We start from the raw sequence: 27,577 nt of genomic DNA, 5'->3' as shown, positions 1-27,577 counted from the left end.
GAACATTATTACACCGCTACATATCTACAATACAATAGCTATTACACCACCATACAACAATATTACAATGTACGTTTGTGTGTTCCTGTCTGCCATTTCACAGTCTGCGTTGTTCAATAAGTTGTAGTTTTATTGTTCTTTTCTGCTTGCATTAGTTACTTGATGTGGAATAGAGTTCCATCATTACTTAAGCAGAAATAACACATTAAATGGCCACAGTAATAAAAACCAGAAGAACAGTGAGTAATATTAAAGTGACTGTTTCTTTATCCTGAAAGTACAAATTGCCAGCTGCATCTGCTTTTCAAAATAATCACTTGTATATATAATTCCTGCAGATATCCCGAGATCTGTGAACTGACATTGAAAGGACAAATTCTGTTGAGCAAAAAGCAGTGTGTGTGTCTACGTGTGCTGAGAGTTCTCCAGCCGTGTTGTTTGAACAGGGCTGGTAGAGAGATGGGAGGAGTGCCAGTGTAGCCAAAGACAAGGGGGGGGTTGATTTACAAACTCTGGTGTCCTCTCAAGTATACACTCTCTTAGTCGGCAAAACACACACACACACACACACACACACACACACACACACACACACACACACACACACACACACACACACACACACACACAATAGTAAAACAGAGTGATTTAAAGGAAAGCCTCTGCAGTCCCAGTCTTTATTGGGCTGTGAAGAAACACAGCAAGTTGCTAATGGCAGAGTTTTGTTAAAAGCCTTCCAGCTGATTATATGCACAAGTGGAGACTCAACACCATTTCATCCCTTTTTTCCCCTCGAGGAGCATGCCACAGCAAAGCACAGCGAAGCCACAGCAAAGCACAGCGAAGCCACAGCAAAGCACAGCGAAGCCACAGCAAAGCACAGCGAAGCCACAGCAAAGCACAGCGAAGCCACAGCAAAGCACAGCGAAGCCACAGCAAAGCACAGCGAAGCCACAGCAAAGCACAGCGAAGCCACAGCAAAGCACAGCGAAGCCACAGCAAAGCACAGCGAAGCCACAGCAAAGCCACAGCAAAGCACAGCAAAGCACAGCGAAGCCACAGCAAAGCCACAGCAAAGCACAGCACAGCGAAGCCACAGCAAAGCCACAGCAAAGCACAGCAAAGCACAGCGAAGCCACAGCAAAGCACAGCAAAGCACAGCAAAGCCACAGCAAAGCCACAGCAAAGCCACAGCAAAGCACAGCGAAGCCACAGCAAAGCACAGCAAAGCACAGCGAAGCCACAGCAAAGCCACAGCAAAGCACAGCGAAGCACAGCGAAGCCACAGCAAAGCACAGCAAAGCACAGCAAAGCCACAGCAAAGCCACAGCAAAGCACAGCGAAGCCACAGCAAAGCACAGCAAAGCTACAGCAAAGCACAGCAAAGCACAGCGAAGCCACAGCGAAGCCACAGCGAAGCCACAGCAAAGCACAACGAAGTCACAGCGAAGCACAGCGAAGGACAGCGAAGCACAGCAAAGCACAGCGAAGCCACAGCAAAGCACAACGAAGTCACAGCGAAGCACAGCAAAGCACAGCGAAGCCACAGCAAAGCACAGCAAAGCACAGCAAAGCCACAGCAAAGCCACAGCAAAGCACAGCGAAGCACAGCGAAGCCACAGCAAAGCACAGCAAAGCCACAGCAAAGCCACAGCAAAGCCACAGCAAAGCACAGTTAAGCCACAGCAAAGCCACAGCAAAGCTACAGCAAAGCACAGCGAAGCCACAGCGAAGCCACAGCGAAGCCACAGCGAAGCCACAGCAAAGCACAACGAAGTCACAGCGAAGCACAGCGAAGGACAGCGAAGCACAGCAAAGCACAGCGAAGCCACAGCGAAGCCACAGCAAAGCACAGCGAAGCCACAGAGAAGCCACAGAGAAGCCACAGCGAAGCACAGCGTGCTACAGTAGCACACATCCACAAGAACACAGGCAATAAAGCTCACTGAACAGTCAGTTAGGTGCTGCTGCTTTGTTCTCTATCGAGTTTCACACTGAACACAGTGAGTCAGTAGAGACAGTACAGTCTGATTCACACTGAACACAGTGAGTCAGTAGAGACAGTACAGTCTGATTCACACTGAACACAGTGAGTCAGTAGAGACAGTAGTCTGATTCACACTGAACACAGTGAGTCAGTAGAGACAGTACAGTCTGATACTAACGCTACAGTCCAGCTGAGCACAGCAGTCATTCATTCATGTGTTGCTAAAATTTGCCATCTGAAGACTGCTAGTGCATTAGGACACTCCATATGAGTCACAAATATCTGCGACAAGGAGCCAAAAACATGCTCTCTCTCTCTCTCTGTGTCTCTCTCTCTCTCTCTCTCTCTAAAAACAAAATGGAAGGACGTGAACAGCCCTTCTCCAACCACAACTAAATGCAGTTTGTCAGATCAACACAATGAAGCAGAAAAACAAACTCTAAACATTGTATGAAAAGACTGTCGTTGAGGGCTTGGGCTTTTTGTCGCGCCTGCCTCTCGGTATTGTACGATTCCACGCAGAGCCAGCCGAGGTACAATCAGAGTCCTCTCGTGGTGATTACGTAATCAGAGTCCTCTCGTGGTGATTACGCAATCAGAGTTCTCTGGTGATTACGCAATCACAGTCCTCTCGTGGTGATTACACAATCAGAGTCCTCTCGTGGTGATTACGTAATCAGAGTCCTCTCGTGGTGATTACGCAATCAGAGTCCTCTCGTGGTGATTACGCAATCAGAGTCCTCTCGTGGTGATTACGCAATCAGAGTCCTCTCGTGGTGATTACGTAATCAGAGTCCTCTCGTGGTGATTACGCAATCAGAGTCCTCTCGTGGTGATTACGTAATCAGAGTCCTCTCGTGGTGATTACGTAATCAGAGTCCTCTCGTGGTGATTACGCAATCAGAGTCCTCTCGTGGTGATTACGCAATCAGAGTCCTCTCGTGGTGATTACGCAATCAGAGTCCTCTCGTGGTGATTACGCAATCAGAGTCCTCTCGTGGTGATTACGTAATCAGAGTCCTCTCGTGGTGATTACGCAATCAGAGTTCTCTGGTGATTACGCAATCACAGTCCTCTCGTGGTGATTACGTAATCAGAGTCCTCTCGTGGTGATTACGTAATCAGAGTCCTCTAGTGGTGATTACGCAATCAGAGTTCTCTGGTGATTATGCAATCACAGTCCTCTCGTGGTGATTACACAATCAGAGTCCTCTCGTGGTGATTACGTAATCAGAGTCCTCTCGTGGTGATTACGCAATCAGAGTCCTCTCGTGGTGATTACGAAGTGGTGATTACACAATCACAGTCCTCTCGTGGTGATTACACAATCAGAGTCCTCTCGTGGTGATTACGCAATCAGAGTCCTCTCGTGGTGATTACGCAATCAGAGTCCTCTCGTGGTGATTACGCAATCAGAGTCCTCTCGTGGTGATTACGCAATCAGAGTCCTCTCGTGGTGATTACGCAATCAGAGTCCTCTCGTGGTGATTACGCAATCAGAGTCCTCTCGTGGTGATTACATAATCAGAGTCCTCTCGTGGTGATTACGTAATCAGAGTCCTCTCGTGGCGATTACGTAATCAGAGTCCTCTCGTGGTGATTACGCAATCAGAGTGCTCTTTTGGTGATTACGCAATCAGATCAGATCAAATCATATCTCAATTTTTGTTTAAAACTTCACGATATACAGTGCATTCGGAAAATATTCAAACCCTTTGACTTTTTCCACATTGTTACATTACAGACTTATTCTAAAATGGATTCAATTGTTTTTACCCCCTCATCAATCTACACACAATACCCCATAATGACAAAGCAAAAACAGGTTTTTAGACATTTTTGCAAATGTATATATATATATAAAACTTAAATATCACATTAACATACTGTCATGACGTTGCCCTCTCTCTGGGTACAGAGAACACAGTTGACCCCACTCCCTCTGCACCAGGCCTTTTCTATGCACCATCCCCCGACCTCTATACTTTTGACACTGCTGTGGTGAGAGGGGTCGTAAAATTCTAAAGGAGAATGTCCTGCTGCATGGCCCAGTTTTGAGACAGAGAGGGGTTTCATAGAGAGACAAAGGAATTCTTCCAACTAACAGAATTGGGGAACCGAACGACATTTATGTTCTGGAGAAGGTATAAAAGATCGGTGAAGAATCCAGCTACGAACTGGTCCGCTTGGTACAATGTTGTGATACTCATTAGAGACAATAGTGCCATATTACCATACTAAGGTTTATATAATAGCCTCAGCTATGGGACTTGCATCTAAATGGTTGTATACAATGATTTAATAAGATTAAAGCTATTTGGAATATGTTGAGAGGCTATGTACTGATGTTAATGTGATAGAATTGTATTTCTGTTCAAAGCTTAACTCAGTCATCGGCACGCCCCCAGGGACACAGACAGAACAGCCTGTCACATGACGCCTTGTCCTATGTTCAAGTATAAAACCCCCACCTAGAAGTTCTTTCTTTAGACCAGGCCTCCACTCCATTACGAGTTGGCTAATAGGTTTGACCATGCATCCCTCTACTGAACTTTAACCATACCACGTGGTTAAACTATTAGACTATCGAGACAGAATAATAAGTCTTTGATATTAATTAATAGTCTGCAGCTAGAAATTTGATATCGTCGGACGCGAAGACCGACAAAACATCCATTCTATAACGACATTAATGAATGTCGCTTTGAAAGATCCATTCTAACTGAGAGAGAGAGAGAACGCAGACAAAAACTCTCCAACAGGACAAAAACTCTCCAACAAGGATCCCGACGACACACTGAGCGTAAATATATATTGATTGCAATTGTTCCCGAATGAGTGAGCGTTCATGAGCAAAGGGTTAGCATATCAATTGTTAATATTTATCAACTCTGTAGGGTCTTCTCAGCTCACCCCCCCTTGTTGGTTTAACAAGCCGCCATGCTGGTTTAGCCCACTAGGGCACATTACTCTACCAATTCTTTGTGACGATAATAACTGTTTGTATACTTTCTGTGAATTACTTTGTTGAGTAAATAAATGATTTTAAGACAGTTGATGTATGGATGAATCTTAGTAAAGGCTGGGTTCGTGCAGATACAACAATTTACGACGTTTGGAATGAGACTGGACGCAAGGTAAAATACACCATTTAAACCAGAAGATAATCGGCTTATACTATAATATATAGTGTTATAATATAGGAAAGTTATATTAGGAAAATTATAACTTTGTAATCTGAATATTTTCCTTGGTGCCCCGATCTCCTAGTTAATTACAGTTAAACGATAAATCAGTTTAATCGCGTAATAATAATAACAGGGAATTATTTTGATAAACATGTCTTCAGTTTAATGGTGCCCAAAGACATATTTGGAGCCCTCGTGCGAGGAATCTAAGATAGAATTAGACTTTGCTGTGGAATTCTATATATCAATTGTGCAAACAGAATTGTACAAACAGCCTGCTATCTATACAAACATTGTGTGTGTGTATTTTCCATTGGGAGAAGCTATTTAGAGTGGCTCCGGTCGTATGTCGATAGCAGTGAGGGATGAATTCCATATTTAGTCCGTTAGGCCAAACGGTACTATTTCTGTCGGTCAAGACTAACTTCTAGACTAAGGTTAGAAATGAAAAGATAACTGTCCGGTGACCGAGCCGAACTATTCGTATACACAGTGTGGGCAGACTACATGCGTATCTTTATTTATGTACCGTGTCGCTCCGGTCTACATAAACGCTAGCAAAATATGCCGACTGGGTTAATGTGAGACGTCACGAGAAAACCCACCCTTTCCATAGTGAAAGGACCCTATTTTGGTGCTTGGAGGTGATACTCCTGAACAAAGTTAGGAAGAGCTTAGCATTACTGCAAGCTAACAGAGAGGGAACATTTTACCCTCCCTGTGCCACGTTTAAAATTCCTCCGCTGGCGCGACGGAAGTCTCGACTTTTGTACTTCCGTTTAATTTCAGCATTCTGCACCCTGGTGGTGAAGAATTGCCAGTACATCTCTTGGGGAAATCCAAACGTGGATCACGGTAAGAGATCCAGCCAATCGCAATATCGACGTCCCATTCAATTTAACTAACAAGTGAAATTGCCAGATTTACCTTTTCAAGTAGATCTTTTAAATAATATCCAAATTGATTGGGCTTCTACAATGAGACATGATTAACTTTTTCCAAACTTAACTTAGATGAAGCAAAGCTCTCAGGTTAATTGCAAGTTAATTCCCAGATAGCCTATACAGGTTTGATTTATCATAAATAGATGAATCAGTAAAATCTGCTTTAGCAAAGCACATTCAGTAAAACCCATTACTGACGGGAGTGAATCCCATGTGGCTTCGGCCCCGGGGAGGAGCGTACCCTAGTGGTGAAGGGTCCCAACATTTGACCTACGGTTTACACTTATGATATCCAATCAATGGAGATTGTATGGATTATCGTCTAATTCAATTTAATAAGTTAAATTGTCGAACATACCTTTCTAGGTTCTTCCAATTAAATGAGACAACTTAAAACTTTGCATATTAACCTGGATGAAGCAACCTCTCAGGTAATTCAAGTTTAATACCCAGATAGCCTACCCAGGTAGGACTAAATCATTGGCATTGACCAATTCTTTGTGACGATAATTACTGTTTGTATATTTTCTGTGAATTACTTTGTTTAGTAAATGATTTTAAGACAGTTGATGTATGGATGAATCTTAGTAAAGGCTGGGTTCGTGCAGATACAACAATTTACGACGTTTGGAATGAGACTGGACGCGAGGTAAAATACACCATTTAAACCAGAAGATAATCGGCTTATAATATAATATAATATAATATATAGTGTTATAATATAGGAAAGTTATATTAGGAAAATTATAACTTTGTAATCTGAATATTTTCCTTGGTGCCCCGATCTCCTAGTTAACTACAGTTAAACGATTAATCAGTTTAATCGCGTAATAATAATAACAGGGAGTTATTTTGATAAACATGTCTTCAGTTTAACCTGTTATGGCTAGGGGGCAGTATTTTCACGGCTGGATAAAAAACGTACCCGATTTAATCTGGTTACTACTCCTGCCCAGTAACTAGAATATGCATATAATTATTGGCTTTGGATAGAAAACACTCCAAAGTTTCTAAAACTGTTTGAATGGTGTCTGTGAGTATAACAGAACTCAAATGGCAGGTCAAAACCTGAGAGATTCCTTTACAGGAAGTGGCCTGTCTGACCATTTCTTGAACTTCTTTGCCATCTCATTCAATTACAAAGGATCTCTGCTCTAACGTGACACTTCCTACGTCTTCCATAGGCTCTCAGAGCCCGGGAAAAAACAGAATGTCGTCATCCCAGCCCCAGGCTGAAACACATTATCGCCTTTCTCAAGTGGCCGATCAAGGGACTGTGGGCTTAGGCGTGTGCACTGGTCGCCCCCGTCTTTGTGATTTTTCCTCTGTTTGCCGAAAAGGAGATTCCCGGTCGGAATATTATCGCTTTTTTACGAGATAAATTGCATAAAAATTGATTTTAAACAGCGGTTGACATGCTTCGAGGTACGGTATTGGAATATTTAGACATTTTTGTCACGAATTGCGCCATGCGCACGACCCTGATTTACCATTTCGGATAGTGTCTGGGACGCACGAACAAAACGCCGCTATTCGGATATAACGACGGATTATTTTGGACCAAACCAACATTTGTTATTGAAGTAGCAGCCCTGGGAGTGCATTCTGACAAAGACAACAAAAGGTAATCAAACTTTTATAATAGTAAATCTGATTTTGGTGAAGGCTAAACTTGCCGGGTGTCTAAATAGCTAGCCCGTGATGGCTGCGCTATGTACTTAGAATATTGCAAAATGTGCTTTCACCAAAAAGCTATTTTAAAATCGGACATATCGAGTGCATAGAGGAGTTCTGTATCTATAAATCTTAAAATAATTGTTATGCTTTTTGTGAACGTTTATCGTGAGTAATTTAGTAAATTGTTAGTAAATTCCCCGGAAGTTTGCTAGTTCTGAACGTCACATGCTAATGTAAAAAGCTGGTTTTTGATATAAATATGAACTTGATTGAACAAAACATGCATGTATTGTATAACATAATGTCCTAGGTGTGTCATCTGATGAAGATCATCAAAGGTTAGTGCTGCATTTAGCTGTCTTCTGGGTTTATGTGACATTATATGCTAGCTTGAAAAATGGGTGTCTGATTATTTCTGGCTGGGTACTCTGCTGACATAATCTAATGTTTTGCTTTCGCTGTAAAGCCTTTTTGAAATCGGACAGTGTGGTTAGATAAAGGAGAGTCTTGTCTTTAAAATGCTGTGAAATAGTCATATGTTTGAAAAATTGAAGTTTTTGTATTTTTGAGGAATTTGTAATTCGCGCCACGCCTATCATTGGATATTGGAGCAGGTGTTCCGCTAGCGGAACGTCTAGATGTAAGAGGTTAATGGTGCCCAAAGACACGACAATACGTATTCAGACCCTTTACTCAGTACTTTCTTGAAGCACCTTTGGCAGCGATTACAGTCCCTAGTCTTCTTGGGTATGACGCTACAAGCTTGGCACACCTATTTTTGGGGAGTTTCTCCCATTCTTCTCTGCAGATCCTCTCATTCTCTGACAGGTTGGATGGGGAGTGTCGCTGCACAGCTATTTTCAGGTCTCTCCAGACATGTTCAATCGGGTTCAAGTTTGAGCTCTGGCTGGGCCACTCAAGGACATTCAGAGACTTGTCCCGAAGCCACTCCTGCATTGTCTTGGCTGTGTGCTTAGGGTTGTTGTCCTGTTAGAAGGTGAACCTTCGCCTCAGTCTGAAGTCCTGAGCATGTTTTCATCAAGGATCACTCTGTACTTTGCTCTGTTCATCTTTCCCTCAATCCTGACTAGTCTCCCAGTCCCTGCCACCACCCTAGGGATGGTATTGGCCAGGTGATGAGCGGTGCCTGGTTTCCTCCAGATGTGATGCTTGGCATTCAGGCCAAAGAGTTCAATCTTGGTTTCATCAGACCAAAGAATATTTTTTACCATGGTCGGAGAGTCTTTAGGTGCCTTTTGGCAAACTCCAAGTGGGCTGTCATGTGCCTTTTACTGAGGAGCGGCTTCCGTCTGGCCACTCTACCATAAAGGCCTGATTGGTGGAGTTCTGCAGAGATGGTTGTCCTTCTGGAAGGTTCTCCTACCTCCACAGAGGAACTGGAGCTGTGTCAGAGTGACCATCGAGTTCTTGGTCACCTCCCTGACCAAGGCCCTTCTCCCCTGATTTCTCAGTTTGGCTGAATGATGGATGATGGAGGCCACTGAATTCTTGGGGACCTTCAATGCTGCAGAAATGGTTTGGTACTTTTCCCAAGATCTCTACCTCAACACAATCCTGTCTCTGAGCTCTACGGACAATTCCTTCAACCTCATGGCTTGGTTTTTGCTCTGACATCTGTGGGACCTTATATCGACAGGTGTGTGACTTTCCAAACCATGTCCAATCAATTGAATGTACCACAGGTGGACTCCAATCAAGTTGTAGAAACATCTCAAGGATGATCAATGGAAACAGGATGCATCTGAGCTCAATTTCGAGTCTCATAGCAAAGGGTCTGAATACTTATGTACAGTGGTAAATAAGGTATTTCTGTTTTTACTTTTAATACATTTGCAAACATTTCTAAAAACCTGTTTTCGCTTTGTCATAATGGGGAATTGTGTGAAGATTTATGAGAAAACAAATCAATTAAATCCACTTCAGAAAAAGGCGCAATGTAACAAAATATGGAAAAAGTTAAGGGATCTGAATAAATCATTAAATAAATTCTCTAAATAAGCATTGTTGTTCAGTTAAAGGTCACATACACCGCATTTCAAACAGTCAGCAATAATTGAATGAATTCAGGTGTCACGTTTGTGTGTAGGAACGGACCAAGGCGCAGCGTGAATATCGTTCCACATATTTTATTATAATGTGAAACTATGCAAGACATACAATAAACCATAAACAAAACAACAAAACGTGAGGAAGAGGTGCTACATACACTAACTCAAAATAATATCCCACAAAACAAAGGTGGGAAAAACAACTACTTAAATATGATCCCCAATTAGAGACAACGATGACCAGCTGCCTCTAATTGGGGATTATCCAAAAAACCCAACATAGAAAACCAAAAACTAGACCCAAACAACATAGAAAAATTAAACTAGAATAAACCCCCCCCCCCAGTCACGCCCTGACCTACTCTACCATAGAATATAAGAGCACACAATGGTCAGCACGTGACATCAGGGCTTGTGAAGTTATACTTAGGTTAAATATAAGCCTTCCACAACCATAAGACCCACAAATAATTAATTTGATCAAAATAGTTTAACCTGCTTTCGATGAAAATGCCATTTTTTGTTACAAATATAACCAGAGCCATGTATAAATGTACATTCACTAATAATGAGTGACTTATTGTAGCAGTTATTAGGCTATAGACAATAACACAGGTCTCATCAACCATCTCTCAAGCACACATGCTAGTCATTAGTCAGCTAATCTTTATATTTCAAGTGTAGCCAACTTGGATCTATTTGCTACAGTAGCTGACAAGGTTGAACAGTTGAATACTTATGCACACACCCTTCTGTCTGTCTTCAATGGTTTGAACAGCATGTTAGCCTTCCCACTTTGTTCAGATGTTGAAATCAAGTGGCCTACATTATTTCTCAGAATGAGAACAAGTTGCCAATTCCTTATATAAAATTGTGTTTTATGCACATATTGCACATTTCTAAAACACAGACTAGACAGCTAGTATAACAGCCTTTGGCTAAAATGCTGCTAGCGGTACGTGGTACCCCAATGCTGTGCGTGACAAACTGGGCATTCATGTTCCGGAAGCAATGTTCACTCTGGTTTTAGTAGTGTCTTTTCTGAGCGCAATTTGAGTAGTTGAGACATAAAAAAGGTATCGTTAGAAAAGTGAACTTATCCTTTATTACAGTATAATAATGTCTCAATGTGTTTCGGTGTCCATATGACCAATTCTGTTGGACCAAACCTCAAATGCAAATAGCGAGTTGAAACCGCTTGTCAGAGAGGAAGATGTGACCTTTCAACTTTGTTGGCGTAGAGGCAGGGGGAGGGGCTTGGTGTGTAAACCATAGAGGAAGAGGCAAAGCGAGAGGTTTAACTCTCTCTAAAATCTGTCCAAAATAAGGCCAATGCGTTTCTATAGGCTTATTTTGAACCTAAGCTTGTTGCCTGCCTTCCCGCCTTTGGGACAACGACTCTCAATGTTAGGGCGGAGACGTGCATCTCAACATTATATACAGATCTCTGGTGTAAATGCAAAGGTGCACACAGCACAAAGGAGCGAAGGAGACGAGACCAAAAATACAACATGAGAACAAGCAAACATAAACCTTGATTCTTGCGCAAACACATATTTGAATTAATAAAATTAATTCGATATAGCCCCAGCCCTTAACCCCAGCCCTCAGACACAGCCCTCATACCCAGACGCAGCCCTCATACCCAGACGCAGCCCTCAGCCCGCAGACCCAGCCCTCAGACCCAGCCCTCAGACCCAGCCCTCAGACCCAGCCCTCAGACCCAGCCCTCAGACCCAGCCTTCAGACCCAGCCTTCAGACCCAGCCCTCAGACCCAGCCCTCAGACCCAGCCTTCAGACCCAGCCCTCAGACCCAGCCCTCAGACCCAGCCCTCAGACCCAGCCCTCAGACCCAGCCCTCAGACCCAGCCTTCAGACCCAGCCCTCAGACCCAGCCCTCAGACCCAGCCTTCAGACCCAGCCTTCAGACCTAGCCTTCAGACCCAGCCTTCAGCCAGGCTACTTAATGAGCTTTAGGCAAACTAGTCTGGCAGCACATCACCACCCCGCGCCAACCACCCACCCACTCCATTCCGCTGCACACAGCCCAGTACAAAGCCCTGCACACAGCCCAGTACAAATTGCCCAGTACACAGAAATCCGAAATCAAAATGGGAGATCACAACAAAGAGAGGCTGTGAAGAGGTACAGAGGAAAAAACAGAGAGAGAGAGAGAGAGAGAGAGAGAGAGAGAGCGAGAGAGAGAATTGGCTGGAAGTTGGAGTACACAAGGCTGGTAACACAATGATGAGGGCTGATGGAGCGCGGAGTTGATGGGAGGCAGAGCTCCATGCACATCAAAGCTACCCGGCGCCTACTGCTACTGCAGCCCCCCTCACGCAACTGTCAGCTCTGCAGATAACATGCTTTACTGGGCCCGTCTTGTTCTCCCTGACAGCACAAGACCTGGATAAACAATAAGGAAAATATATATCAAAAGGGGGAAAAGGAGGCGAGGAGAAGAGAAGCAGCTGATAAATTGAGTTTGCATCAGATAGTATCTCAGATGTCTATAGAGGCTGATAATGTTGCAGCTACCAGCGTGTCACATCCTGAAAGCAGCTGCCATGCTTGACTGCACTCTATTCCTGCTCAAAAACAGCCAGAGAGAGGAGAGATGGAGTGCAGCTAGCTAGCTTGCCAATCACGTGTCAAAAAAGACTGGACTGGAAGTACAATGCACACGACAGTGTGTCGACAAGAGTTCCAACAGAACACATTGTACTGCACACGCACACACACAGTCTCTGTCTCACACACACACACACACACAGTCTCTGTCTCACACACACAGTCTCTGTCTCACACAGTCTCTGTCTCACACACACACACACACACACACACACACACACACACACACACACACACACACACACACACACACACAAGACATGTATACGCAAGCATGCACGCGCACACAATAGAGTACTAGACCGTGCAACAGTAAGCCTCTATAGTATGATGTAGACTGAAGATAGACTGAAGACAGAAATAAGCTGAATAGACACAAATGATAATAAAATACCAGGTTGTAAAAGGCCACAGGGATGGATTGTGAGAGCAGTAGCTCTGGTCCAAGGCATTATACAGTAGCTCCATCCTCTACTAGAAGAAGTTTGTAGACGAACGCACTAACGCCCTGGACCAGAGCTATGAGAACAGTAGCTCTCCTGCTCATGTCTCTTTAAACATGTTGAGGCAAACTGTCATTCAAACTGTCATTCCCCAATCATGACATAGCAGTGCCTGGGACTTAGGGCTTGATCAGTGCAATGACCTACTAGGCAAACCACTAGCTGTCTGTTCTTCTGGCAGATGTGAAACTGAAACACAATGACAAACTCCTCAGTCATCACAGTGATCACAACATCCAGACTGACATTGGGCTCTGGGGTGAAGTTTTACACTTGGTACAGATCTAGGATCAGTTTCTCCTTCCCCAATTCTAACCTTAACCATTAGTGAGGAAAATGCTAAACTGACCCAAGATCAACTTCACCCTACACCCTGATATTGGCAGGAAGGGTTGTTCAAGTCCACAAAGGCACCAAGCTCCACACCATAGAAGAGTTAACATTAGAAGTACATGTGTTGTGGAGTATTGTAGAGTGAAACACTCCAGACCTCATCACACCGTTGGAATCTTTGTGTACAGACAGGCTCAACGCTGTTCTTGTACCTGTGTACATGGTAGAAAGTAGCAGGGTTAAAATACAGCTCCAGAACCTCATTGCTAATTCAGATATAGCCCTTAAACCAGAGGCTTTCCATAATGAGGTTTCAGGAAAATTAGTTTGCAAAAGTTATTTCTCTAATTATGTTTTAATGATGTATTTTCAATCTGAATAATTTAATATTTTGTACAAAAAAAAGCCCAAGTTAGACATCACCAACCTACATTGTACAGCAGAATGTCTTGCATTCTCTCTGAATGTCCCATTTTTATCTTGTGAGATTCAGCATAGACAGACCAGACCCTAACCAGATTCTCTCTGTCTTTTGTAGATGGAGACAGTAGAACTGCTACGCACACACACACACGTTGTATCCCTGTTGCTGTGGTTATGACCATCACAGGGTAGCCGTAACAGAGTACAGCAGTAGTAGTAGCAGTAATACCGTATCATCACTGACAGTAATGTATGCGAGGTAATAATAAAATGTCTAAAAACGTAGTTTTTTACTACTACTGCTAGTACTCACTCCTACAAGGGCAGAAAGACTTTGTACCATGTTTTGGTAATGAAGTATCTGATTATGGTCTACCCGGGGTTCCCCAACTGGTGCCCCGTGGACCAAGATTATACCTTCTTGCGGTGAATTAGAAGTCCCACAAATTATTTGTAAATTAAGTTCTGGCCCTCGACCATCCGCTCAAGAATAATATCGTCCCGCGGCTGAATCTAGTTTATGATCCCTGATCTACCATATGTGCTCAAAAAGAGAGAGAGAGAGGAGAGAGAGAGTGAGGAGAGAGAGAAAGAGGAGAGAGGAGAAAGAGAGCAGAGCAAAAGAGAGGAGAGCGAAAGAGATAAGAGAAAGAGGAGAGGAGAAAGAGAGGAGAGAGGAGAAAGAGAGGAGAGAGAAAGAGAGGAGAGAGGAGAAAGAGAGCAGATAGAAAAGAGAAAGAGAAGAGAGAGAAAGAGAAGAGCGAGACCATGTCCTTCATCGGCCTCCGGAGTGAACCTGTCACATGCCATTCCTGGCCAGGCTAGTGGGAGACTGCTTCCCCGACGGACGGACGGACAGACAGACAGCTGCCTGTCTCATGTCTCCCTCACCTTGGGGGCCCTGACAGCAAGGGCCAGCGCCGCCCGTCTCGTGTCAGTCCCATTGACCGGCCTGAAGGGGGGAGGAGGATTGTACTGAGGCCCTCATTAATTACCCCCATTGTATCCTCTGACAGCCTGCTGAGGGAGAGGGCTCGCATCCCACATCGAACAGCAGTTCCAAAGTCCCGTCTCGGGGTACAAAAACCTGCACACACACATACACACCACACGTGGACACACAGCTTCGACGGCCATCTCCAAGGGCATTCTGGAGACTGATATTGAGAGGGCAACAGGGCAAAGGCTGATACATTGTAATCATAGCAGAGACAACACAGTTGATGTTTGGACATGAGTGGAGGGCAGCCAGACACAAGCAGAAAATACCCTCACGTTTAGCAGATCCTACCATTCTATTGGGGAAGACTAGCGGTTAAGGCATTGGGCCAGTAAACGAAAGGTTGCTGGTTTGAATCCGCGAGCCGACTAGGTGAAAAGATCTGTTGATGCGCAAGTCACTTAACCCTAATTGCTCCTGTAAGTAGCTCTGGATAAGAGCGTCTGCTAAATGTAAAAATGTCATTCTGAAAGCCAACCAATGGGCCTCCCGGTTTGTGTGCTTCTTCAACCTCAGACTAGCCTGGGTACCAGTCTGTTGTGCCATCATGTTTGGCATGACGATAAATGGGAAGGAGTGGCATGATGGCATAAACAGATTGGTACCCAGGCTTCCTCCTACTATTCTACGAATAAAAAACACCAGTTTTTGAAAACATCAAGAGTACAAAACTTCAAACTGGGTCACTCCCGTAGTTATCCGGCCTCTAAGGACATGAATCAATTAATCAAATGTACTTATAAAGCCCTTTCTACAGCCGCAGATGTCACAAAGTGCTATACAGAAAGCCAGCCTAAAACCCCAAACAACAAGCAATGCAGATGTAGAAGCACGGTGGCTAGGAAAAACTCCCTAGAAAGGCAGGAACCTAGAGAGGAACCAGGCTCTGAGGGGTGGCCAGTCATCTTCTGGCTGTGCCGGGTGGAGATTATTACAGTACATGGCCATTTAAGGCCAGATGAAGCAAAATGTCACACAACAAGTCCTGTTTGGAGACAGAACCTCAGGTAACTTTGCTTGGAGTCTGGCACAACACACACACTACACACGCACAAACACACACACACACACACACACACACACACAGCGTTCTCTCAACACAACAGAAACACGTGTGTGTGTGTGTGTGTGTGTGTGTGTGGGCTGCCTCGCTCAGAGGACCACATGAAGAAAGAACACAGCCAATTTATGCTTATCAGATTTGATGTTATCACTGAATATTCATCTGCCATATTTGTCAACAGAATATTCTTACTATGTGCCTCAAGGCTATCCGGAATGTGCAGATTCCAAAAGAATACCCTCATCAATATGCATGTTTCTCTGCTTTCATTAATGTTGCAGTAAATTGTTTCAGGGCGCCGTCTCTGCATCCACAAACTGAAATATTAAACCAGACGGGCATGTGGCAAATCTGCTATTGCTCTCCTCAGTCCAACTGGAGTAGAGTGAACAGCAGGCATAGGAGAGGAGAGGAGCAGGGAGAAGAGAAGAACAGGAGCAGAGGGGAGCGGAGCAGAGGGGAGAGGAGCAGAGGGGAGCGTGCATGGTTCTGGTACTTGTGTGGTTCTGGTACCGGTTCTGGACAACATTTTTGCTTATGTACCGATCTGTGGACACCATAGAATGAAATGGCTTGCATTGAGCGATATCCGTGGTTCTCTTCCGCATGTGTGACGTAGGATGGGAAATCTGACACCACTTGAAGCTGGTATGTCCCTCCTACCATTTCAAATAAAATAAAATTATATTTGTCACAAGCGCCGAATACAACAGGTGTAGAACTTACCGTGAAATGCTTACTTACAAGCCCTTAAAAAAAAGAAATCAGCATTGTTGGTTAAGTAAGAAAATATTTGGCAAAACAAGATATACAGGGGCTACCGACACTGAGTCAATGTGGAGGCTATATACAGGGGGTATCGGTACCGAGTCAATGTGGAGGCTATATACAGGGAGTACCGGTACCGAGTCAATGTGGAGACTATATACATAGTATACTCTATACGGCAGTCCTACAATCTAAGCTAGATGCCCTCAATCTCACACAAATCATCAAGGAACCCACCAGGTACAACCCTAAATCCGTAAACATGGGCACCCTCATAGACATTATCCTGACCAACTTGCCCTCCAAATACACCTCAGTTGTTTTCAATCAGGATCTCAGCGATCACTGCCTCATTGCCTGTATCCACTATGGGTCCGCGGTCAAACGACCACCCCTCATCACTGTCAAACGCTCCCTAAAACACTTCTGCGAGCAGGCCTTTCTAATCGACCTGGCTCGGGTATCCTGGAAGAATATTGACCTCATCCCGTCAGTCGAGGATGCCTGGTCATGCTTTAAAAGTAATTTCCTCACCATCTAAGATAAGCATGTCCCTTTCAAAAATGCAGAACTAAGAACAGATAAAGCCCTTGGTTCACTCCAGGCCTGACTGCCCTTGACCAGAACAAAAACATCCTGTGGCGGACTGCAATAGCATTGAATAGTCCCCGCGATATGCAACTGTTCAGGGAAGTCAGGAACCAATACACGCAGTCAGTCAGGAAAGCAAAGGCTAGCTTTTTCAAGCAGAAATTTGCAACCTGTAGCTCTAACTCCAAAAAGTTTTGGTACACTGTAATGTCCATGGAGAACACGAGCACCTCCTCCCAGCTGCCCACTGCACTGAGGCTAGGTAACATGGTCGCCACTGATAAATCCATGATAATAGAACATTTCAATAAGCATTTCTCTACGGCTGGCCATGCCTTCCTCATGGCGACTCCAACCCCAGGCAACAGCTCCGCCCCCCCCCGCAGCTACTCTCCCGAGCCTCCCCAGCTTCTCCTTCACCCAAATCCAGATAGATGTTCTGAAAGAGCTGCAAAACCTGGATCCGTACAAATCAGCTGGGCTAGACAATCTGGACCCACTCTCTTTCTAAAACTATCCGCCGCCATTGTTGCAACCCCTATTACCAGCCTGTTCAATCTCTCTTTCGTATCGTCCGAGATCCCTAAAGATTGGAAAGCTGCCGCGGTCATCCCCCTCTTCAAAGGGGGAGACACTCTAGACCCAAACCGTTACAGAACTATATACACTGCTCAAAAAATAAAGGGAACACTTAAACAACACAATGTAACTCCAAGTCAATCACACTTCTGTGAAATCAAACTGTCCACTTAGGAAGCAACACTGATTGACAATAAATTTCACATGCTGTTGTGCAAATGGAATAGACAATAGGTGGAAATTATAGGCAATTAGCAAGACACCCCCAATAAAGGAGTGGTTCTGCAGGTGGGGACCACAGACCACTTCTCAGTTCCTATGCTTCCTGGCTGATGTTTTGGTCACTTTTGAATGCTGGCGGTTCTTTCACTCTAGTGGTAGCATGAGACGGAGTCTACAACCCACACAAGTGGCTCAGGTAGTGCAGCTCATCCAGGATGGCACATCAGTGCGAGCTGTGGCAAGAAGGTTTGCTGTGTCTGTCAGCGTAGTGTCCAGAGCATGGAGGCGCTCCCAGGAGACAGGCCAGTACATCAGGAGACGTGGAGGAGGCCGTAGGAGGGCAACAACCCAGCAGCAGGACCGCTACCTCCACCTTTGTGCAAGGAGGAGCAGGAGAAGCACTGCCAGAGCCCTGCAAAATGACCTCCAGCAGGCCACAAATGTGCTTGTGTCTGCTCAAACGGTCAGAAACAGACTCCATGAGGGTGGTATGAGGACCCAACGTCCACAGGTGGGGGTTGTGCTTACAGCCCAACACCGTGCAGGACGTTTGGCATTTGCCAGAGAACACCAAGATTGGCAAATTCGCCACTGGCGCCCTGTGCTCTTCACAGATGAAAGCAGGTTCACACTGAGCACATGTGACAGACGTGACAGAGTCTGGAGACGCCGTGGAGAACGTTCTGCTGCCTGCAACATCCTCCAGCATGACCGGTTTGGCGGTGGGTCAGTCATGGTGTGGGGTGGCATTTCTTTGGGGGGCCGCACAGCCCTCCATGTGCTCGCCAGAGGTAGCCTGACTGCCATTAAAAAAATTGCCATTAAATTAATCCATGCTTTTGTTACTTCTAGGCTGGACTACTGCAATGCTCTACTTTCCGGCTACCCGGATAAAGCACTAAATAAACTTCAGTTAGTGCTAAATACGGCTGCTAGAATCCTGACTAGAACCAAAAAATTTGATCATATTACTCCAGTGTTAGCCTCCCTACACTGGCTTCCTGTTAAGGCAAGGGCTGATTTCAAGGTTTTACTGCTAACCTACAAAGCATTACATGGGCTTGCTCCTACCTATCTTTCCGAATTGGTCCTGCCGTACATACCTACACGTACGCTACGGTCACAAGACGCAGGCCTCCTAATTGTCCCTAGAATTTCTAAGCAAACGGCTGGAGGTAGGGCTTTCTCCTATAGAGCTCCATTTTTATGGAATGGTCTGCCTACCAATGTGAGAGACGCAGACTCAGTCTCAACCTTTAAGTCTTTACTGAAGACTTATCTCTTCAGTAGGTCCTATGATTAAGTATAGTCTGGCCCAGGAGTGTGAAGGTGAACGGAAAGGCTGGAGCAACGAACCGCCCTTGCTGTCTCTGCCTTGCCGGTTCCCCTCTTTCCACTGGGATTCTCTGCCTCTAACCCTTTTACAGAGGCTGAGTCACTGGCCTACTGGTGTTCTTCCATGCCGTCCATGGGAGGGGTGCGTCACTTGAGTGGGTTGAGTCACTGACGTGGTCTTCCTGTCTGGGTTGGCGCCCCCCCCTTGGGTTGTGCCATGGCGGAGATCGTTGTGGGCTATACTCGGCCTTGTCTTAGGACGGTAAGTTGGTGGTTGGAGACATCCCTCTAGTGGTGTGGGGGCTGTGCTTTGGCAAAGTGGGTGGGGTTATATCCTGCCTGTTTGGCCCTGTCCGGGGTATCATCGGATGGGGCCACAGTGTCTTCTGATCCCTCCTGTCTCAGCCTCCAGTATTTATGCTGCAGTAGTTTATGTGTCGGGGGCTAGGGTCAGTCTGTTACATCTGGAGTATTTCTCTTGTCTTATCCGGTGTCCTGTGTGTATTTAAATATGCTCTCTCTAATTCTCTCTTTCTCTCTTTCTGTCTTTCTCTCGGAGGACCTGAGCCCTAGGACCATGCCTCAGGACTACCTGGTATGATGACTCCTTGCTGTCCCCAGTCCACCTGGCCGTGCTGCTGCTCCAGTTTCAACTGTTCTGCCTGCGGCTGTGGAACCCTGACCTGTTCACCGGACGTGCTTGTTGCACCCTCGACAACTACTATGATTATTATTATTTGACCATGCTGGTCATTTATGAACATTTTAACATTTTAACATTTTGACCATGTTCTGTTTTAATATCCACCCTGCACAGCCAGAAGAGGACTGGCCACCCCTCATAGCCTGGTTCCTCTCTAGGTTTCTTCCTAGGTTTTTGGCCTTTCTAGGGAGTTTTTCCTAGGGAGTTTTTCCTAGCCACCGTGCTTCTTTCACATGCTTTGCTTGCTGTTTGGGGTTTTAGGCTGGGTTTCTGTACAGCACTTTGAGAATATCAGCTGATGTACGAAGGGCTATATAAAAATAAATTTGATTTGATTTGATTTGATTAGGTACCGAGATGAGATCCTCAGACCCCTTGTGAGACCATATGCTGGTGCGGTTGGCCCTGGGTTCCTCCTAATGCAAGACAATGCTAGACCTCATGTGGCTGGAGTGTGTCAGCAGTTCCTGCAAGAGGAAGGCATTGATGCTATGGACTGGCCCGCCCGTTCCCCAGACCTGAATCCAATTGAGCACATCTGGGACATTATGTCTTGCTCCATCCACCAACGCCACGTTGCACCACAGACTGTCCAGGAGTTGGCGGATGCTTTAGTCCAGGTCTGGGAGGAGATCCCTCAGGAGTCCATCCGCCACCTCATCAGGAGCATGCCCAGGCATTGTATGGAGGTCATACAGGCACGTGGAGGCCACACACACTACTGAGCCTCATTTTGACTTGTTTTAAGGACATTACATCAAAGTTGGATCAGCCTGTAGTGTGGTTTTGCACTTTAATTTTGAGTGTGACTCCAAATCCAGACCTCCATGGGTTGATAAATTGGATTTCCATTGATTAGTGTGATTTTGTTGTCAGCACATTCAACTATGTAAAGAAAAAAGTATTTAATAAGATTATTTCTTTCATTCAGATCTAGGATGTGTTGTTTAAGTGTTCCCTTTATTTTTTTGAGCAGTATATATCCTACCCTGCCTTTCTAAAGTCTTTGAAAGCCAAGTTAACAAACAGATCACCGACCATTTCGAATCCCACCGTACCTTCTCCGCTATGCAATCTGGTTTCCGAGCTGGTCATGGGTGCACCTCAGCCAAGCTCAAGGTCCTAAACGATATAATAACCACCATCGATAAAAGACAATACTGTGCAGCCGTCTTCATCGACCTGGCCAAGGCTTTCAACTCTGTCAATCACCGTATTCTTATCGGCAGACTCAATAGCCTTGGTTTCTCTAATGACTGCCTCGCCTGGTTCACCAACTACTTTGCAGACAGAGTTCAGTGTGTCAAATCGGAGGCCCTGTTGTCCGGACCTCTGGCAGTCTCTATGTGGGTGCCACAGGGTTCAATTCTCGGGCCGACTCTTTTCCCTGTATATATCAATGATGTTGCTCTTGCTGCGGGTGATTCCCTGATCCACCTCTACGCAGACGACACCATTCTGTATACTTCTGGCCCTTCCTTGGACACTGTGCTAACAAACCTCCAAACGAGCTTCAATGCCATACAACACTCCTTCCGTGGCCTCCAACTGCTCTTAACCTGTTAGGGCTAGGGGGCAGTATTGACATGGCCGGATAAAAAAACGTACCCGATTTAATCTGGTTACTACTCCTGCCCAGTAACTAGAATATGCATATAATTATTGGCTTTGGATAGAAAACACCCTAAAGTTTCTAAAACTGTTTGAATGGTGTCTGTGAGTATAACAGAACTCATATGGCAGGCCAAAACCTGAGAAGATTCCATGCAGGAAGTGGCCTGTCTGACAAGTTGTGTTTCATCTTGGCTCTTTTTATTGAAGACTGAGGATCTTTGCAATAACGTGACACTTCCTACGGCTCCCATAGGCTCTCAGAGCCCGGGAAAAAGCTGAACGATATCGAGGCAGCCTCTGGCTGAAACACTTTATCGCGTTTGGCAAGTGGCCGATCAGAGTACTATGGGCTTAGGCGTGTGCCAGAGTCGACCGAATGCTTTATTTTCTTTCGTCTGTTTACCTAAACGCAGATTCCCGGTCGGAATATTATAGCTTTTTTATGAGAAAAATTGCATAAAAATTGATTTTAAACAGCGGTTGACATGCTTCGAAGTACGGTAATGGAATATTTAGAATTTTTTGGTCACGAATTGCGCCATGCTCGTCACCCTTATTTACCCTTTCGGATAGTGTCTTGAACGCACGAACAAAACGCCGCTGTTTGGATATAACTATGGATTATTTTGAACCAAACCAACATTTGTTATTGAAGTAGAAGTCCTGGGAGTGCATTCTGACGAAGACAGCAAAGGTAATAACATTTTTCTTATAGTAAATCTGACTTTGGTGAGTGCTAAACTTGCTGGGTGTCTAAACAGCTAGCCCTGTGATGCCGGGCTATCTACTGAGTATATTGCAAAATGTGCTTTCACCGAAAAGTTATTTTAAAATCGGACATATCGAGTGCATAGAGGAGTTCTGTATCTATAATTCTTAAAATAATTGTTATGCTTTTTGTGAACGTTTATCGTGAGTAATTTAGTAAATTTACCGGCAGTGTTCGGTGGGAATGCTAGTCACATGCTAGTCACATACTAATGTAAAAAGCTGGTTTTTGATATAAATATGAACTTGATTGAACAAAACATGCATGTATTGTATAACATAATGTCCTAGGGTTGTCATCTGATGAAGATAATCAAAGGTTAGTGCTACATTTAGCTGTGGTTTGGGTTTATGTGACATTATATGCTAGCTTGAAAAATGGGTGTCTGATTATTTCTGGCTGGGTACTCTGCTGACATAATCTAATGTTTTGCTTTCGTTGTAAAGCCTTTTTGAAATCGGACAGTGTGGTTAGATTAACGAGAGTCTTGTCTTTAAAATGGTGTAAAATAGTCATATGTTTGAAAAATTGAAGTTTTTGCATTTTTGAGGAATTTGAATAACGCGCCACGGGATTACACTGGCTGTTGAGTAGGTGGGGCCCATAGAGGTTAAACGCAGGTAAAACCAAATGCATGCTTTTCAAATGTTCACTGCCCGCACCATCCCGTCCGACTAGCATCACCACCCAGGACGGTTCTGACCTAGAATATATGGACAACTATAAATACCTAGGTGTCTGGCTAGACTGTAAATTCTCCTTCCAGACTCATATTAAACATCTCCAATTCAAAATCATATCTAGAATCTGCTTTCTATTTCGCAACAAAGCCTAGTATTTCGCCAAACTTACCCTAGTAAAACTGACTATCCTACCGATCCTCGACTTTGGCGATGTCATCTACAAAGTAGCTTCCAATATTCTACTCAGCAAACTGGATGCAGTCTATCACAGTGCCATCCGTTTTGTTACCAAATCACCTTATACCACCCACCACTGAAACCTGTATACTCTAGTCGACAGGCCCTCGCTACATATTCGTCGCCAGACCCACTGGCTCCAGGTCATCTATAAGTCAATGCTAGGTAAAGCTCTGCCTTATCTCAGGTCACTGGTCACAATAACAACACCCACCCGTAGCACACGTTCCAGCAGGTATATCTCACTGGTCATCCCCAAAGTCAACACCTCATTTGGCCGCCTCTCCTTCCAGTTCTCTGCTGCCAGTGACTGGAACGAATTGCAAAAATCGCTGAAGGTGGAGACTTATATTTCCCTCACCAACTTTAAACATCAGCTATCTGAGCAGCTAACCGATCACTGCAGCTGTACATAGCCCATCTGTAAATAGCCCATCCAATCTACCTACCTCATCCCCATACTGTTTTAATTCACTTTTCTGCTCTTTTGCACACCAGTATTTCTACTTGCACATCATCATCTGCTCATCTATCACTCCAGTGTTAATCTGCTAAATTGTAATTCTTCGCTACTATGGCCTATTTATTGCCTACCTCCTCATGCCTTTTGCACTCACTGTATATAGACTTTCTTTTTTTCTACTGTGTCATTGACTTGTTTATTGTGTTATTGGCTTGTTTATTGTTTATTCCATGTTATTCCATGTGTAACTCTGTGTTGTTGTCTGTGTCACACTGCTTTGCATTATCTTGGCCAGGTCGCAGTTGTAAATGAGATCTTGTTCTCAACTAGCCTACCTGGTTAAATAAAGGTGAAATAAAAAATAACATAATATACAGGGGGTACCGGTACCGAGTCAATGTGGAGGCTATATACAGGGGGTATCGTTACCGAGTCAATGTGGAGGCTATATACAGGGGGTACCGGTACCGAGTCAATGTGGAGGCTATTTAAAAAATATATATCTTACAAAGGAGTTGTTTAATCTAACTGCTTAACTTTTTATCTGGACATGGAATTGTATTTTTTATTTATTTTTTTACTTTTTTCTTTTATACTCTTTACAGGAAGTGCCCATGGCATTTATCTGATGTGTGGAGACATTTCACTGCAGCTAACGTAGAAGGAAAAGCTGTGTACATTTGCAAATACTGTGCCAAATCATATGTGAAGAATGCAACAAAATGCAGAATCATCTGGCCAAGTGCATAAAGTTCCCTCAGCACTCACAACAAGCAACCTCTGACAAAAGTCCCTCTACTTCTATTCGAGGTGAAAATGATGAATCAGACACCTTATCGATAGCAACAGCTCATGGTCCTTCTGGAATCAGAAGTTTTTTTTTACTCAATGGAGGAATGTAATCAGAGAAATGCTGATGAATGTCTTGCTCGAGCTATGTATGCAACTGCTTCACCTCTGATGCTCACAGGCAATGTGTATCGGTAGAGATTTCTGAATGTTTTTCACACAAACACCAAAGCATGCAACAGGCTGACCAATACAAGGGTTGAAAAATTGGTGGCCATCCGGGCAAATTTGAGGCTTTTTGAGCCTGACAACGAGCCATCCTCAACAAGGTTGGAAAGTGACAGTGACGATGAGGCCTCATAGTCTGATGTTCAAGAGGTGGACATTGAGGAGGTCCAGGGAGAAGACATGGAAGCCTGAGAGGAAGACAACCAAAGCTTTAGTTTCTAGACTATCATTTTACAGATGTATGTTGAAAATGTTTTTGGGAGATGAGAGAGAGATCATTGGGGATAATTCAATATTCCGTTTCTTTTGTTGTTCAGTGAAATCACCCCATGTGAAGAGTCAACTAATTTAATTAAAGTTCAATTCGTAACTCAATCGGTTTTTTTATTGTCTATTGGAAGGATTTAATAATTTGATAAGGTAAAATATGATAAGGTAAAAGGTTATGTTTTTGTCTCCATATGATATGGTAAATATATCCAATGCAAAAAAAATTACATTTAAACGGTATTAATATTAATTTGCATAAATTCCCATATATTCCCGTTAATTCCCACGGAAAGTTTCCACCTCTGAATATTCCCCAAAATGTGCAACCCTACTGGAGTCTAACCATTTTGATGTGAATGGGGGCGTGCCCAGCCTCCCTTTTGTTGTAGTCCACGATCATCTCCTGGGTCTTGATCACGTTGAGGGAGAGGTTGTTGTCCTGGCACCACACTGCCAGTTCTCTGACCTCCTCCCTGTAGGCTGTCTCATCGTTGTCAGTGATCAGGCCTACCACCATTGTCTCATCGCCAAACTTAATGATGGTGTTGGATTTGTGCGTGTCCACACAGTCGTGGGAGAACAGAAAGTACAGGAGGGGACTAAGCACGCACCCCTGAGGGTCCCCGTGTTGAGGATCAGTGTGGCAGATGTGTTGTTGCCTAACCTTACCACCTGGGGGCGGCCTGTCCAGGATCCAGTTGCAGAGGGAGGTGTTTAGTCCCAGGATCCTTAGCTTAGTGATGAGTTTTGAGGGCACTGTTGAAAGCTGAGCTGTAGTTAACGAACAGAATTCTCATGTAGGTGTTCCTTTTGTCCAGGTGGGAAAGGCCAGCGTGGAGTGCAATGGAGATTGCATCATCTGTGGATCTGTTGGGGCGGTATGCGAATTGTAATGGGTCTAAGCTTTCTGGGAAGATGGTGTTGATGTGGGCCATGACCAGCCTTTCAAAGCACTTCATGGCTACAGACGTGAGTGCTACGGGTTAGTAGTAATTTAGGCAGGTTACCTTGGCGTTCTTGGGCACAGGGACTATGGTGGTCTGCTTGAAACATGTAGGTATTACAGACTCGGTCAGGGAGAGGTTGAAAATGTCAGTGAAGACACTTGCCAGTTGGTTAGCGCATGCTCGGAGTACACGTCCTGGTAATCCGTCTGGCCCTGCGGCCTTGTGAATGTTGACCTGTTTAAAAGGTCTTACTCACAGTGTTGCTTGCCTCGAAGCAAGCATAGAATGCATAGAAGACTCTTTGCCTGTTTGTCGGAGGGCATAGCGGGATTTCTTATAAGCGTCCGGATTAGAGTCCCGCTCCTTGAATGCGGCAGCTCTAGCCTTTAGCTCAGTGTGCAGTGCCACCGCTGCGCCACTTGGGAGGCCCGTAATCCATGGCTTTTGGTTGGGATATGTACGTACGGTCACTGTGGGGACGTCGTCGTTGCACTTATTGATGAAGCCGGTGACTGATGTGGTATACTCCTTAATGCCATCGGATGAATCCCAGAACATATTCCAGTCTGTGCTAGCAAAACAGTCCTGTAACTTAGCATCCGCATCATCAGACCACTTCCGTATTGAGCGAGTCACTGGTACTTCCTGCTACAGTTTTTGCTTGTTAACAGGAATCTGATTTGCCAAATGGAGGGCGAGGGGGAGCTTTGTATGTGTCTCTGTGTGTGGAGTAAAGGTGGTCAAAAGTTTGATTTCCTCTGGTTGCACATGTGACATGCTGGTAGAAATTAGGTCAAATTAATTTAAATTATCCTGCATTAAAATCCCTGGCCACTAGTAGCGCCACTTCTGGTTGAGCATTCTCTTGTTTGCTTATGGCCTTATATGCTGACTAGACCGTCCAGCATCGCACACTTGTTGATTTTGTCCATCCACACCAGACTAGATCAGGCTACGCAGGTTGAAATATCAAAACAAACTCTGAACCAACTATATTCATTTGGGGACAGGTCTAAACACATGAAACATTCAACAACATTTAGCTAGCTAGCTTGCTGTTCCCATCTAATTTGTCCTGGGATATAAACAAAGGGATGTTATTTTACCTGAAATGCACAAGGTCCTTTTTTTATGGATCTTTGTAGAATTTGGACCCATTTTGAGTCACACAAAATCGTGTGTTCTTTACTCCTACAGAAAATACATAGATAAAAGGGTAAACCTAGTTAGTTTCTAGTAATCTATCCTCCTCTGCCTTCACCTTCTTCTTCTGTGGATTTTATATGGCGGTTGGCAACCAACTTTAAGGTGCATTACCACCACCAACTGGACTGGAGTGTGGACCCCAGTTCATCTTTCAAATCACCCACGTGGGTATATGCTCCTAAAAACCAATGAGGAGATGGCAGAGGCAGGACTTGTAACGCGTCAAGCATAAAAAAAAGGAGCAAGTTCTATTTTAGCGCCTGGCAACGGTTTGGAGCAGTTTGGATTAAATGATTTTGCAACGGTCGCGCATGTAACACGAGTGGTGTGGTCAGCTCGTTCAGTGCTGTCTTA

At 44.5% G+C, this 27,577-nt stretch overlaps 1 protein-coding gene across 5 annotated transcripts in view; it reads right to left on the bottom strand.

The window, feature by feature from the left end:
• The window catches only part of LOC106585838 (serine-rich coiled-coil domain-containing protein 1), a 133,449-nt gene that overhangs the window by 6,938 nt on the left and 98,934 nt on the right, over window positions 1-27,577 (bottom strand). Inside the window, exon 10 of one of the 5 annotated variants that reach the window (XM_014172514.2) lies at window positions 11,791-12,272. The exons of the other annotated variants lie outside the window; for them this stretch is intronic. Within the exon in view, the coding sequence (XP_014027989.2) occupies window positions 12,213-12,272 (60 nt within the window). The 3' untranslated portion in view covers window positions 11,791-12,212. Of the gene's footprint in view, window positions 1-11,790; window positions 12,273-27,577 lie in introns of those variants that run through there. 5 annotated transcript variants of the gene reach the window in all.

Source organism: Salmo salar, chromosome ssa24, assembly GCF_905237065.1.
Source record: "Salmo salar chromosome ssa24, Ssal_v3.1, whole genome shotgun sequence".
NCBI classification, from domain to species: Eukaryota; Metazoa; Chordata; class Actinopteri; order Salmoniformes; family Salmonidae; genus Salmo; species Salmo salar.
The sequence above is the reverse complement of the archived record's forward strand: the minus strand, read 5'-3'. Positions and strand labels throughout refer to the sequence as shown.